Here is a 14,897-nt window from a genome sequence, read left to right as displayed (position 1 = left end):
TGTTAATGGTGTTTTGAAAGACAAAGCATTAGTACAGATTAGGTGTGAATATACTGAATATAGAACATCAGCAAGTGCAAACCTGAAGAAAGTCCTGGGGAAAATTGATGTACAGAGAGATTTGGGTGTTCAGGTCCATTGTTCCCTGAAGGTGGCAACGCAGGTCAATAGAGTGGTCAAGAAGGCATACGGCATGCTTTCCTTCATCGGACGGGGTATTGAGTACAAGGGTTGGCAGGTTATGTTACAGTTGTATAGGACTTTGGTTCGGCCACATTTGGAATACTGTGTGCAGTTCTGGTCGCCACATTACCAAAAGGATGTGGATGCTTTGGAGAGGGTGCAGAGGTGGTTCACCAGGATGTTGCCTGGTATGGAGGGCGCTAGCTATGAAGAGAGGTTGAGTAGATTAGGATTATTTTCATTAGAAAGACGGAGGTTGAGGGGGGACCTGATTGAGGTGTACAAAATCATGAGAGGTATAGACGGGTTGGATAGCAAGAAGCTTTTTCCCAGAGTGGGGGATTCAATTACTAGGGGTCACGAGTTCAAAGTGATAGCGGAAAAGTTTAGGGGGGATATGCGTGGAAAGCTCTTTACGCAGAGGGTGGTGGGTGCCTGGAACGCGTTGCCAGCGGAGGTGGTAGACGCGGGCACGATGGCGTCTTTTAAGATGTATCTAGACATATACATGAATGGGCAGGAAGTAAAGAGATACAGACCCTTAGAAAATAGGCGTCATGATTAGATAGAGGATCTGGATCGGCGCAGGCTTGGAGGGCCGAAGGGCCTGTTCCTGTGCTGTAATTTTCTTTGTTCTTTGTTCTTTTCTTTGAAAGGGCTGGAAGGCTAGGAACAGATGAAGCACTTGAGGAATATAAAGACAGTAGGAAGGAACTTAAGCAAGGAGTTAGGAGGGCTAAAAGGGGTCATGAAAAGTCATTGGCAAACAGGATTAAGGAAAATCCAAAGGCTTTTTATACATATATAAAGAGCAAGAGGGTAACCAGGGAAAGGGTTGGCCCACTCAAGGATAGAGATGGGAATCTATGTGTGGAGCCAGAGGAAATGGGCGAGGTGCAAAATTAGTACATTGCATCAGTATTCACCAAGGAGAAGGACTTGGTGGATGATGAGCCTAGGGAAGGGAGTGTAGATAGTCTCAGGCATCTCATTATCAAAAAGCAGGCAGTGTTGGGTGTCTTGCAAAGCATTAAGGTAGATAAGTCCCCAGGGCCTGATGGGATCTACCCCAGAATACTGAGGGAGGCAAGGGAAGAAATTGCTGGGGCCTTGACAGAAATCTTTGCATCCTCATTAGCTACAGGTGAGGTCCCAGAGGACTGGAGAAAAGCCAATGTTGTGCCTTTGTTTAAGAAGGGTGGCAAGGATAATACAGGAAATTATAGGCCGGTGAGCTTTATGTCAGTGGTAGGGAAACTATTAGAGAGGATTATTCGGGACAGGATTTACTCCCATTTGGAAACAAACAAACTTATTAGCGAGAGGCAGCATGGTTCTGTGAAGGGGAGGTCGTGTCTCACTAATTTGATTGAGTTTTTTGAGGAAGTGACAAAGATGATTGATGAAGGAAGGGCAGCGGATGTTATCTATATGGACTTTCGTAAAGCCTTTGACAAGGTCCCGCATGGCAGACTGGTACAGAAAGTGAAGTCACACGGGATCAGAGGTGAGCTGGCAAGATGGATACAGAACTGGCTCTGTCACAGAAGACAGAGGGTAGCTGTGGATGGGTGCTTTTCTGAATGGAGGAATGTGACTGGTGGTGTTCCGCAGGGATCAGTGCTGGGACCTTTGCTGTTTGTAGTATATATAAATGATTTGGAGGAAAATGTAGCTGGTCCTATTAGTAAGTTTGCGGACGACACAAAGGTCGGTGGAGTTGCGGACAGTGATGAGGATTGTTAGAGGATACAGCAGGATATAGATTGGTTGGAGACTTGGGCGGAGAAATGGCAGATGGAGTTTAATCCGGACAAATGTGAGGTCATGCATTTTGGAAGGTCTAATGCAGGTGGGAGGTATACAGTAAATGGCAGAACCCTTAGGAGTATTGACAGGCAGAGAGATCTGGGCGTACAGGTCCATAGGTCACAAAGTGGCAACGCAGGCGGATAAGGTAGTCAAGAAGGCATACGGCATGCTTGCCTTCATCGGTCGGGGCATAGAGTATAAAAATTGGCAAGTCATGTTGCAGCTGTACAGAACCTTAGTTAGGTCACACTTAGAATATTGCATGCAATTCTGGTCGCCACACTACCAGAAGAACGTGGAGGCTTTGGAGAGGGTACAGAGGAGGTTTACCAGGATGTTGCCTGGTTTGGAGGGCATTAGCTATGAGGAGAGGTTGGAAAACCCGGATTGTTTTCACTGGAACGACGGAGGTGGAGGGGCGACATGATGGAGGATTACAAAATTATGAGCGGCATGGACAGAGTGGATAGTCAGAAGCTTTTTCCCAGGGTGGAAGAGTCAGTTACTAGGGGACATAGGTTTAAGGTGAGAGGGGCAAAGTTTAGAGGGGATGTGCGAGGCAAGTTTTTTACACAGAGGGTGGTGAGTGCCTGGAACTTGCTGCCAGGGGAGGTGGTGGAAGCAGATACGATAGCAACGTTTAAGAGGCATCTTGACAAATACATGAATAGGATGGGAATAGAGGGATACGGTCCCCGGAAGTGCAGAAGGTTTTAGTTTTGGCAGGCATCAAGATCGGCGCAGGCTTGGAGGGCCGAATGGCCTGCTCCTGTGCTGTACTGTTCTTTGTTCTTTTGTTGCTGATTTCAACATTTGCATTGATTTCTGTATTGGTTAAATCAGTTAAAAGAGGAAAATATTTTAAAAAGGAATACTGTTAGCCTGTACCATATTTACATGACCTGAGATCTCTAGCTTGCTTTAATTTTATCTTTCAAACAGACATCAAAAGCAAACATGGGTAACAGGAAGGGCCAATTACACAAAAGTTGTAACCTGGAGATCGCAGTTTACCTTGTAGTTCTGAACAATACATAAACATCTGGGTTTTTATCATTTCTGGTCTGCAACAGAAACACATCCTCTGGAAAACAGAAAAAGGCAAGGGGATGACAGAAATTGCAGTAATGTGCTGCATTACTCTGCAAAGATCAAAACAACAATATAAATTACTGATTGAAGTAGACATTTTCTCTGAGAATTAAGATGACAAATGCTATTCACCTCTTTGGGAAACAAACCAATTATTGGTCGTAACTGTTACCTACCCTGCCTCACTGGATTAAGTTTAGGGATCTTCCACTCCAGCCTAATGAGACAGAAGTGAATAGCAAGTAAACTTGAACAGACAAATTAATAAATGTGCTTGACCATCACTTATTGACTTTGAATGCAAGGAGAAAAATCAATAAACTAGCAAAGAGCAACTTGGAGTTACAATGGGAACATTTTGTTTTAGGCAATTCTCATTGGACTATCATTCTTGACCTGGAAATATTATTGTCCGTAGGTAATGGGTAATTTAATTTTGTATGTTATTATAAAAAATATGAAAATTATGGTTTTAAAAATAAAATAAAAAGTATATATGTATATTTTAGCCTGTCAGCTGCAGATGGCTCAAATGAAGGGAGGAGGCTAGAAGTGGATGTTAATGAGAGTGTTATGCAATTAAACTTGACAGAAGCTTCGTTACAAATAAAAAAGAAAGACTTGCATTTATGTTGCACCATTTAAGACATCAGGATATCCTAAAGGACTTTACAGCCAATAAAGTACTTTCAAAGTGTTCTCACTGTTATAATGTAGGAAACGTACGTATGTTCCAGTACAGCTACAACACTGGCATCTACCCGGCAATGTGGAATATTGCCCAGGTATGTCCTGTACACAAAAAGCAGGACAAATCCAACCTGACCAATTACCGCCCCATCAGTCTACTCCCGATCATCAGTAAAGTGATGGAAGGTGTCGCAACAGTGTCATCAAGCGGCACTTAAACAGCATCAACCTACTCAGTGACGCTCAGTTTGGGTTCTGCCAGGGCCACTCAGCTCCTGACCTCATTACAGCCTTGGTCCAAACATGGACAAAAGAGCTGAACTCAAGTGGTGAGGTGAGAGTTATTGGCCTTGACATCAAGGCAGCATTTGACCGAGTGTGGCATCAAGGAGCCCTAGCAAAACTGAAGTCAGTGGGAATCAGGGGGAAAAATCTCCACTGGTTGGAGTCATACCGAGCATAAAGGAAGATGGTTGTGTTTGTTGGAGGCCAAACATCTCTGCGTCAGGATATTGCTGCAGGAGTTCCTCAGGGCAGTGTCCTAGGCCCAACCATTTTTAGCTGCTTCATCAATGACCTTCCCTCCATCATAAGGTCGCAAGTGGGGATGTTCACTGATGATTATGCAATGTTCAGTACCATTTGCAACTCCTCAGATACTGAAGCAGTCCGTGTCCACATGCAGCAAGACCTAGACAATATTCAGGCTTGGGCTGATAAGTAGCAAGTAACATTCACGCCACACAAGTGCCAAGCAATTATGATCTCCAACAAGAAAGAATCTAACTGTCCCACCTTGACATTCAATGGCATTACCATCACTGAATCCCCCAATGGGGTTACTATTGACCAGAAACTAAACTGGACCAGCCATATAAATACTACAAGAGCAGGTCAGAGGCTGGGAATTCTGTTGCAGGTAACTCACCTCCTGTCTCCCCCAAAGCGTGCGCAACAGCTACAAGGCACAAGTCAGGAGTGTGATGGAATACTCACTACTTGCCTGGATGGGTGCAGCTCCAACAACCTTCAAGAAGCTTGACACCATCCAGGACAAAGCAGCCCGCTTGATTGGCACCCCATCCACCCCCTTAAACATTCACTCCCTCCACCACTGACACACAGTCGTAGCAGTGTGTACCATCTACAAGATGCAGTGCAGCAACGCACCAAGGCTCCTTAGACAGCACCTTCCAAATCTGTGACCTCTACCACCTAGAAGGACAAGGGAAGCAGATGCATGGGAACACCACCACCTGCAAGTTCCCCTCCAAGTCACACACCATCCTGACTTGGAACTATATCACCGTTCCTTCACTGTCACTGGGTCAACATCCTGGAACTCCCTCCCTAACAGTATTGTGGGTGTACCTACCCCAGATGGACTGCAGCAGTTCAAGAAGGTGGCTCACCACCACAGGAATAACAATGCAAGGGAATATACAATGGGTGGTAGGACCCTAGGAAGTACAAAGGGTCATAGGAATCTTGGTGTACTTGTCCATAGATCACTGAAGGCAGCAGCACAGGTAGTGTGGTTAGGAAGGCATATGGGATACTTGTCTTTATTATCTGAGGCATAGAATATAAGAGCAGGGAGGTTATGTTGGAGCTGTATAAAAGTCTAGTTAGGCCACAGCTGGAGTACTGTGTACAGTTCTGGTTGCCACACTATAGGAAGGATGTGATTGCACTGGAGAGGATGCAGAGGAGATTCACCAGGATGTTGCCTGGGCTGGAGCATTTCAGCTATGAAGAGAGACTAGTTAGATGAGGGTTGTTTTCCTTAGAGCAGAGAAGGCTGAGGGGAGACCTGGTAGAGGTATACAAAATTATGAGGAACATAGATAGGGTAGATAGGAAGAAACTTTTTCCCTTAGCGGAGGTGTGAATAACCAGGGGGCATAGATTTCAGGTAAGGCGCAAGAGGTTTAGGGGGGATTTGAGGAAAAATCATTTCACCCAGAGGGTGGATGGAATCTGGAACGCACTGCCTGGAGGGGTGCTAGAGGCAGGAACACTCACAAAATTTAAGAACTATTTTGGTGAGTAATTTAAATGCCATAGCATACAAACCAAGGGCCAAGTGCTGGAAAATGGGATTAGAATAGATAGGCTTTGTGGCCAGCGTGGACACGGAGGGCTGAAGGGCTTGTTTATCTGCTGTATAACTCTATAACTCTATGAATCTATGATCTTCTCAAGGGCAATTAGGGATGGGCAACAAATGCTCACATCCCATTAAATGAATAAAAAAATGTCAGCCAATTTATGCACAGCAAGCTCCCACAAACAGCAATGTTTTACTGATGTTGGTTGTGGGATAAATATTGGCCAGGACGCATGGTAATGCCTTCTGGGTTCCATGAATAGTCTAATGATATTTCAGAAATCATTAATCTCAATGCACTTTATTCTTCAAGAAGGGAAGTAAAGTTGAGGAAAAAAGGAAAAGAAAGCTATCTTTGTAATGCATGTTTAACTCAGCACAAAGAGCTACTGTTTTCCATAAAATAGGTAAATATTTCTGCTCATTCTTATCAGCAGTCCGTAATTTCAAACACATTTTGCTGGCTTTGTCTTTCCCAAACGTCAACTCACTCAGAGCTTAATAGATTCCATCCCTGACTGCAAAAAGCCACACACAGCCATGAGCCTGAACTTTATCATAAACCACAACAAAATGGCATCAGCATCCCTGTCCTTGTTTTCACATTTCCACTGCCTCAATCCTCCCACCCTCAATGACCTTCTCCCATTGTATGCATCCTCTGTTGATCTAACACCAGTTATTGTTTGGCTTACCCTCCCTGTTCATCAACAGAGGCTGTTCCTTTGGTCATTGTGTCTTTGCCCTCTTCCATTCTCTCCATAAACCAATTCTCTCTGATTTCTCACCTCTTACCTTCAAACATCTTCCAATGCACTTGGCTTTGGTTTTCCTTTCTCCCCTCTTAAACTTGTCCCTCCTTTTTTCTGCAGGGCAGCCACCTTTGGCACCTTGTTAAGCATTCTGTGCCATTCTGAGATGAGCTATAAAAATGGATGCTGTTGTTTAATAATGCACCATCAATTGTTTGGCTGTGATTTAGCAACGTGAATGAACTTGCTATCATGGGGAAGCAATTAGCAGTGGAAAATTGTGCATTTCCTACCAACTGGGCACTGGTAAATGGTTATGTGGCTTGAACTAATCAATAATCTGGTCAGTCATATTCCGATAGTCTGTGAAATTGCAACATTAACAACATCCAAGGAGAAGAAAAAAAGGCCTTGAAAATGAATAGCCTGTGTTATGATCAGGTGAGGAGGGGTCAAAAGGCTCCCCTCTTGCCATTCTCCTTGTTTGACCGCAATAGGGTTTATTTCTTTTAAACAGTGAATGTGCTTACCAATTCAATGAGTGTTTAAACCTTTTTGTGCTATGATCATAAAAGAACCAATCAGACAGGTTTTCTTAAGTTTAAACAAGAAAGAGGTCAGTTTATTGTATTTAAAATCAAAACCAGATGTAAATAAAAATAATAAACTACGCTCCGACCTTCACACACACACACACACACACACACACACACACACACACACACACACACACACACACACACACACACACACACACACACACACACACACACACACACACACACACACACACACACACACGAATCATACACACACAAATAGGTTACAGACTGATGAAGAATACTTTGGTTGGATTAGAGTCCAGAATGAAGAAAAATAATATACAGTCTGTGGCGTCTGGTAATTCAGTTGTCTTCTGGATAAATTTGTTGTCCGTAAGTTCCTAGTTGGTAGAGGTGGCGATCTGGTTCAAGGTTTTCTTGGAGACAATGATGCAGATGGCTTTCTCCCTGGAATCTCTGTCTGCAGCAATGATAGACTCGGATGTTCTGCAGTCTGCAGACAGGGTTCAAGACAGGCAGTACTGCCTGGAGAGAGAGTGACACAGTCCCATTGGAGTCCTGCACTGAATAGCTCTCAAAGCTCATCTCATGTGCCCAAAAGAAACTTCATGTTTTCATGGAGATGGACAGACTGTCACATGATTTTCTCAGTGTATTCTCTGTTGCACTTTAATGAGAGTCAAGTCTAGGAAACTTAATCTCTCTCAGGCCTTATTGTTTTAGTGATTCTGGAGGTTCATCTCCACTAGGATTAATCTTCCAAGATGGCTTTGAATGTCTTGCTAATGAAAGCGATATCAGGTAGTTCATTCAACTGTTCAAACCATTGTTCTGTATGAGAGCTATTTAGACATGCATCTCCACTTCAATACCTTGAAATGTGAGGTATTTCAATGCAAATTGTGGTGGCCATCTTAGCTGTTAGCTTTTTTTAAAAGTTTAATGCAGTTTTCCAACCAATGAATTAAAATCATCATTCAGCATAGCACGTTTTCATGACACATGCCTTTAAAAAGTTAAATTCCTGTTTCTGTCTGAAGCCCTTGATGTTGCTTTTACTTTATGACCACATCCACTTGCTCAATATTCTCTCGATAATTTCTTGCAGCACTTTGATGAGTATGGGTTGAAGTTAAGTGTATGACCCACTTAAAGGTGATATGAACTTCCAATTCAGTTTTGAATCAATAGTCTGCCTCTTCTGTTTATTTCGACCTGGGGTTAATGTACTGAATGTGAAAAGTGTTCAATCTTATTAAAGATGCAATTCCCCAATTCTATGGATTTGACTTTTTAAGGTGATCCATTCAATTTTTTTGTCAAGATTACAAGACATTCTTTATTTTGGCAAGTAGCCAGGAAAACCATTTCAGTGAGTTGGCAAAAACAATAAGCTGCTTTAAACTTTCAATGAATTAAGAAGTTGATATTGGTAGCAATATGTTAAAAAATGATCTATAGGCTGTGGGATGGCTTGCAGGTACATTTTAAGATTTGGGAAAGATTTCTATCTAGACAGACAATCTGTTCTTTGAATGGTTTGTTGCAAATGTCTAAACTGCAAACTGAACATGGGGGTGTGGTAGGGGAGTGGGTTTTTCTCTGTGCTCGGGATAACAAGAGTATAAATTAAAAAATATAAAGATATTTATGAAGAAAGAATCTCTTGCCCAACTCCCAAAGAAGTCAAATTGTTAAAAATAGAATTTTTTCTGACTACTTCTGCATCTTATGATAGAGATATTAGTGATTAATGTTATTGCAATTTTCAATGAATTTGCATCAACTGCAAAGAATTCAAGCTGCAGTGCCACCTCTTAACCACTTTTATGGTAAAAAGAGAAATATCTCAGGCCTTTTAATTCCAGCCTGTTTTAGGCCAACACAACCAATATCTTCTTATGTGTTGCAACTATGTTTTTGAGAGTAAAATTCCCTCTTTGAAAGGTATTTTGCTTTCCCCCCCTCCCCCCCATCTCAGCTTCCTCACATGCTTTCTCTTACCTTGCTGAAAAAGCAGGCAATTTATTTCTCAACCTTAGTTAATAGAACTCTGAAAACTGGGCATCAAGAGCTGCCTGAGAATATCTTTGTGTGACTAACAAAATGATTTCTCCCAGTCTTGCAAAATTGCCTGGTGTGCACTCAGCAGCTTTTTAAGGCAGCTCAGCAAATGGAGATTTATGGGTACATATCCTTATTCCACACTCTTGGACAAATACTGCAAATATCAGAATTACCGAAAATCACAGCATAAATTGATAAATTATGTGGATATGCTTTGATGATTTTCTCCCTGTTTTCTGAATGTTGATTTCCCCCCATTTTGTAATTATTGGTTTGCATTTCTTATAATCTGATAGAAATATGTAATAATTCGCAGTGTCGTGACACTTTCCAAATATGAATGCTTTATGGAAGAGATTTCTGTTGAATTTGTGAAGGAGAGAATGCATAGTCTGTTTGAATTTGACATGGTTAGTCAAATAACTCAGGGTTATGATACATTAATATATGTAAGGCTGATACTGTGAGAGAAATTGCTGCCATTATCCCTAATCTTTGGACCATCAGAAATAAACTTTGTTTTTCCCAAGTTAGCTGGATGCTCAGTGTGTCGGAATGTGACTGATTAAAACAGATGCCGAGCATTGCTTCCACTCCTTATGGGATGTGAGCCATCCCCTGCCATTGAGTTTTTATTCTGGTTTGTAAAGGATAGCTCTGTCTCCCGGGTAAATGGAGGCTGGAAATAACCAGTACAGGTGCTGGTAATTGTTTAGTTGATAGTTCCATCATTTAGTGTCACATCACAATGGTAAGCTAATTTTTAAAAATTCGTTCATGTGAGCATCGCTGGCAAGGCCAGCATTTATCACCCATCACTAACTGCCCATGACAATTCCATGGAGCTGAACTTTCCCAAGATTATGTATTTCTAAATTTCATTTGAAAAAATTATGTTACAGGATCTCTATTATGTCGGAGACAGGAAATCGGTTAAAATCTCAGTGAAGGTTAATTTGCTGATCGATTTTTGCTGTCGTATAATCTCACGTCTTAATAAATCTCAGCAATAGTTTTTAGCCTGAAAGGGCTGGCACATGATGTTTTCCATTGTCTCGAGTCAATGCCTGTAAAATAAAGGAAAAAATAAAAGAATCTTAGATTAAGCGGTATAATTGTGGAGATTTGGCACTTTGTTGCCAGTCTCTGTAATCCAGACTAAGGATTTTTGCACTGGCTTCCATGCCATGCTGGCACTGCAGCTCTTGAAACACAAGGTTTGTGTCAGAGAGCAGCGTCATTAATAAAGCTACTAGTGTCTTGGCCAATATTTATGCCACATCATTGAAACAGATTATCTGGTTATTATCACATTGTTGTTTGTGGGAGCTTGCTGTGCCCAGATTGGCATTTTTAATTCATTCATGGGATTTGGACGTCGCATTTATTGCCCATCTTTAATTGCCCTTGAGAAGGTGGTGGTGAGCTGCCTTCTTGAACCGCTGCAGTCCATGTGGGGTAAGTACACCCACAGTGCTGTTAGGAAGGGAGTTCCAGGATTTTGACCCAGCGACAGTGAAGGAGCGGCGATATAGTTCCAAGTCAGGATGGTGTGTGGCTTGGAGGGGAACTTGCAGGTGGTGGTGTTCCCATGTATTTGTTGCCCTTGTCCTTCTAGGTAATAGAGGTTGCAGGTTTGGAAGGTGCTGTCTAAGGAGCCTTGGTGCGTTGCTGCAGTGCATCTTGTAGATGGTGCACACTGCTGCCACTGTGCGTCGGTGGTGAAGGGAGTGAATGTTTGTAGATGGGGTGCCAGTCAAGTGGGCTGCTTTGTCTTGGATGGTGTCAAGCTTCTTGAGTGTTGTTGGAGCTGCACCCACCCAGGCAAGTGCACAGTATTCCGTCACACTCCTGACTTGTGCCTTGTAGATGATGGACAGGCATTGGGAAGTCAGGAGGTGAGTTACTCGCTGCAGGATTCTTAGTGTCTGACTTGCTCTTGTAGCCACAGTATTTATATGGATATTCCAGTTCAGTTTCTGGTCAATGGTAACCCCTAGGATGTTGATAGTGATGGCAATGCCATTGGATGTCAAGGGGAGATGGTTAGATTCTCTCTTGTTGGAGATGGTCATTGCCTGGCACTTGTGTGGCATGAATGTTACTTGCCACTTATCAGCCCAAGCCTGGATATTGTTCAGTTCTTGCTGCATTTCTACACGGACTGCTTCAGTATTTGAGGAGTTGCGAATGGTGCTGAACATTGTGTGATCATCAGCGAAAATCCCCACTTCTGACCTTATGATTGAAGGAAGGTCATTGATGAAGTAACTGAAGATGGTTGGGCCTACAACCAGAACCATCTATCTTTGCGCTAGGTATGACTCCAACTAGTGGAGAGTTTCCCCCTGATTCCCATTGACTCCAGTTTTGCTAGGGCTCCTTGATGCCATACTTGGTCAAATGCTGCCTTGATGTCAAGGGAAGTCACTATCACCTCACCTCTTGAGTTCAGCTCTTTTATCCATGTTTGAACTGAGGCTGTAATGAGGCCAGGGGCTGAGCGGCCCTGGCGGAACCCAAACTGAGCGTCACTGAACAGGTTATTGTTAAGCAAGTGCCGCTTGATAGCACTGTCGATGACACCTTCCATCACTTTACTGATGATTGAGAGTAGACTGATAGGGCGGTAATTGGCCGAGTTGGACTTGTCCTGCTTTTTGTGTACAGGACATACCTGAGCAATTTTCCACATTGCCGGGTAGATGCCAGTGTTGTTATACAGCACAGAACAGGCCCTTCGGCCCATCATTGTAGCTGTACTGGAGCAGCTTGGCTAGGGACACAGCAGGTTCTGGAGCACAGGTCTTCAGTTCTATTGCCGGAACATTGTCAGGGCCCATAGCCTTTGCCATATCGATCTGTTTCTTGATATCACACGGAGTGAATCGAATTGGCTGAAGTCTGGCATCTGTGATGCTGGGGACTTCAGCAGGAGGCCGAGATGGATCATCAATTCGGCACTTCTGGCTGGAGATTGTTGCAAATGCTTCAGCCTTATCTTTCGCACTGAGGTGCTCAGCTCCCCCATCATTGAGGATGGGGACGCTTGTGGAGACACGTCCTCCAGTTGGTTGTTTAATTGTCCACCACCATTCACAGCTGGACGCAGCAGGACTGCAGAGCTTAGATCTGATCCGTTGCTTCTGGGATCGATTAGCTCTGTCTGTCGCATGCTGCTTACGCTGTTTGGCATGCAAGTAGTCCTGGGTTGTAGCTTCACCAGGCTGACCCCTCATTTTGAGATATGCCTGGTGCTGCTCCTGGCATGCCCTCCTGCACTCTTCATTGAACCAGGGTTGGTCCTTGATGGTAATGGTAAAGTGGGGGATATGCTGGGCCATGAGGTTACAGATTGTGGTTGAGTACAATTCTGCTGCTGCTGATGGCCTACAGTGCCTCATGGATGACCAGTTTTGCATTGCTAGATCTGTTCGAAATCAATCCCATTTAGCACAGTGGTAGTGCCACACAACACGATGGAGGGTATCCACAGTGTGAAGACGGGACTCCGTCTCCACAAGGACTGTGTGGTGGTCACTCCTACCAATACTGTCATAGACAGATGCACGGTGGCAGTCAGATTGGTGAGGACGAGGTCAAGTATGTTCTTCCCTCTTGGTTCCGTCACCACCTGCCGCAGACCGAGTCTAGAGTCATAGAGTTATACAGCACAGAAACAGGCCCTTCAGCCCATCGTATCCATGCCAGACATCAAGCACTGACTATTCTAATCCCAGCTACGTCCTTTTAGGACTCGGCCATCTCGGTCAGTTGTGGTGCTACCGAACCACTCTTAGTGATGGATATTGAAGTCACCCACTCAGAGTACATTCTGTGTCCTTGTCACCCTCAGTGCTTCCTTTAAATGGTTGTCAACATGGAGGAGTACTGAGTCATCAGCTGAGGGAGTGCGGTCGGTGGTAATCAGCAGGAGCTTTCCTTGCCCATGTTTGACCTGATGCCATGAGACTTCAAGGGGTCTGGAGTCGATGTTGAGGACGCCCTCCCGACTCTATAACACTATGCCGCCACCTCTGCAGGGTCTGTCCTGCCAGTGGGACAGGACATACCCAGGGCTGGTGATGGCGATGTCTGGGACATTGTCTGTAAGGTATGATTATGAGTATGACTCTGTCAGGCTGTTGCTTGACTAGTCTGTGGGACAGCTCTCCCAACTTTGGCACAAGCCCCCAGATGTTAGTAAGGAGGACTTTGCAGAGTCGACAGACCTGGGTTTGCCGTTGTCGTTTCCGGTGCCGAGGTCGATGCCAGGTGGTTTGTCCAGTTTCATTCTTTTTTGACTTCGTAGCGGTTAGGTACAACTGAGTGTCTTGCTAGGCTATTTTATAGGGCATTTAAGAGTCAACCACATTGCTGTGGGTCTGGAGTCACATGTAGGCCAGACCAGATAAGGACAGCAGATTTCCTTCCCTAAAGGACATTAGTGAACCAGATGGGTTTTTAACAACAATTGACAATGGTTTCATGACCATCATTAGACTAGCTTTTAATTCCAGATTTATTAATAGAATTCACATCCTACCTTCTGCTGTGGTGGGATTCGAATCCATGTCCCCAGAGCAATACCCTGGGTCTCTGGGTTACTAGTCCAGTGAAAATATCAGTACGCCACCACCTCCCCAGTGTGTTTCCTACATCACAACAGTGACTACACTTTAAAAGTACTTCATTGGCTGTCAAGTACTTTGAACACCCTGAAGAATGAAAGGCGCTATAGAAATGCAAGTTTGATTTCTATTCTTATTCTTACTAAACCCAATATCAAAGTTATTGCAAAGTCTCTTTTGCCACTACTCTTTAGGTACTCCAAACACCCAGCTGGGCTCAACAACTTGCCATTAGTGGAAATTTGGGGTGCAAACCCATATCGAAGCCTCTTTGGCAGAGTACCACTGCACCATTCACAATCCGAACTAGATTGAATTTTCTCACACCCACAATGGTGGCATATTCTTGGTGGAACAGGAAATTTATCACTTTATTTATTGTGTTCATTACTGGCTCCAGTTCCTGGGTTTAGGGTATTTACATATCTTGGGCAGGCACCTGAACATTTATAGCACACATGGGTGCATGTCTTGGCAGTGGGGATTGTCTCAGAGGTGGAGAAGGTTTGTCTCAGGGATAGGTGTTGTCTCAGTGGTGAGGGTTGTCTCGGAGGGAGGGTAGCTGTCTCAGCAGTGGTGGGGGAGGAGGTTGTCTCAAGGGTGGGGATTAGTTGTCTCGGGGAGTCAGTTATCTCTTGGGTAGTGCAGTAGTTTCGGGGTGGGAGGGGTGTTTGTGTCTCGGGGGACTGTCTTGGGGTGGGGGTTTGTCTCGGGGGGATAGTTGTCTCGGAGGTGGAGGTTGTTTTGGGGGGATAGTTGTCTCAGGGTTGGGGGATGTTGTCTTGGGGGGAGAGGCTTGTCTCTGGGGTGGTTGTCTCGGGGATTGGGCAGTTGTCTCAGGGGTGGGGGGAAGTTGTCTCAGGGGGGTGGTTGGTGTGGGGTGGTTGCCTCGGGGGTGGGGATGTCTTGGGGTGGGGGGGCACAGAAATTCACAGCAATGCCAGGATGAGTGTAAAGAGACCAGATGTTCTATGGGAATAGTTTTCATAAAACAAGG

At 44.2% G+C, this 14,897-nt stretch overlaps 1 protein-coding gene across 1 annotated transcript in view; it reads right to left on the bottom strand.

Annotated features, from left to right (window-relative positions):
* LOC137384912 (semaphorin-3E-like) overlaps positions 1-14,897 on the bottom strand; it is a 405,916-nt gene that overhangs the window by 62,780 nt on the left and 328,239 nt on the right. The window contains exon 9 of the mRNA XM_068059620.1: positions 3,010-3,079. Within this exon, the coding sequence (XP_067915721.1) occupies positions 3,010-3,079 (70 nt within the window). The remainder of the gene's footprint in view (positions 1-3,009; positions 3,080-14,897) is intronic.

This window comes from Heterodontus francisci, chromosome 27 (genome assembly GCF_036365525.1).
Source record: "Heterodontus francisci isolate sHetFra1 chromosome 27, sHetFra1.hap1, whole genome shotgun sequence".
In the NCBI taxonomy this organism is placed as follows: domain Eukaryota; kingdom Metazoa; phylum Chordata; class Chondrichthyes; order Heterodontiformes; family Heterodontidae; genus Heterodontus; species Heterodontus francisci.
This window is presented reverse-complemented; position numbering and strand designations above follow the sequence as displayed.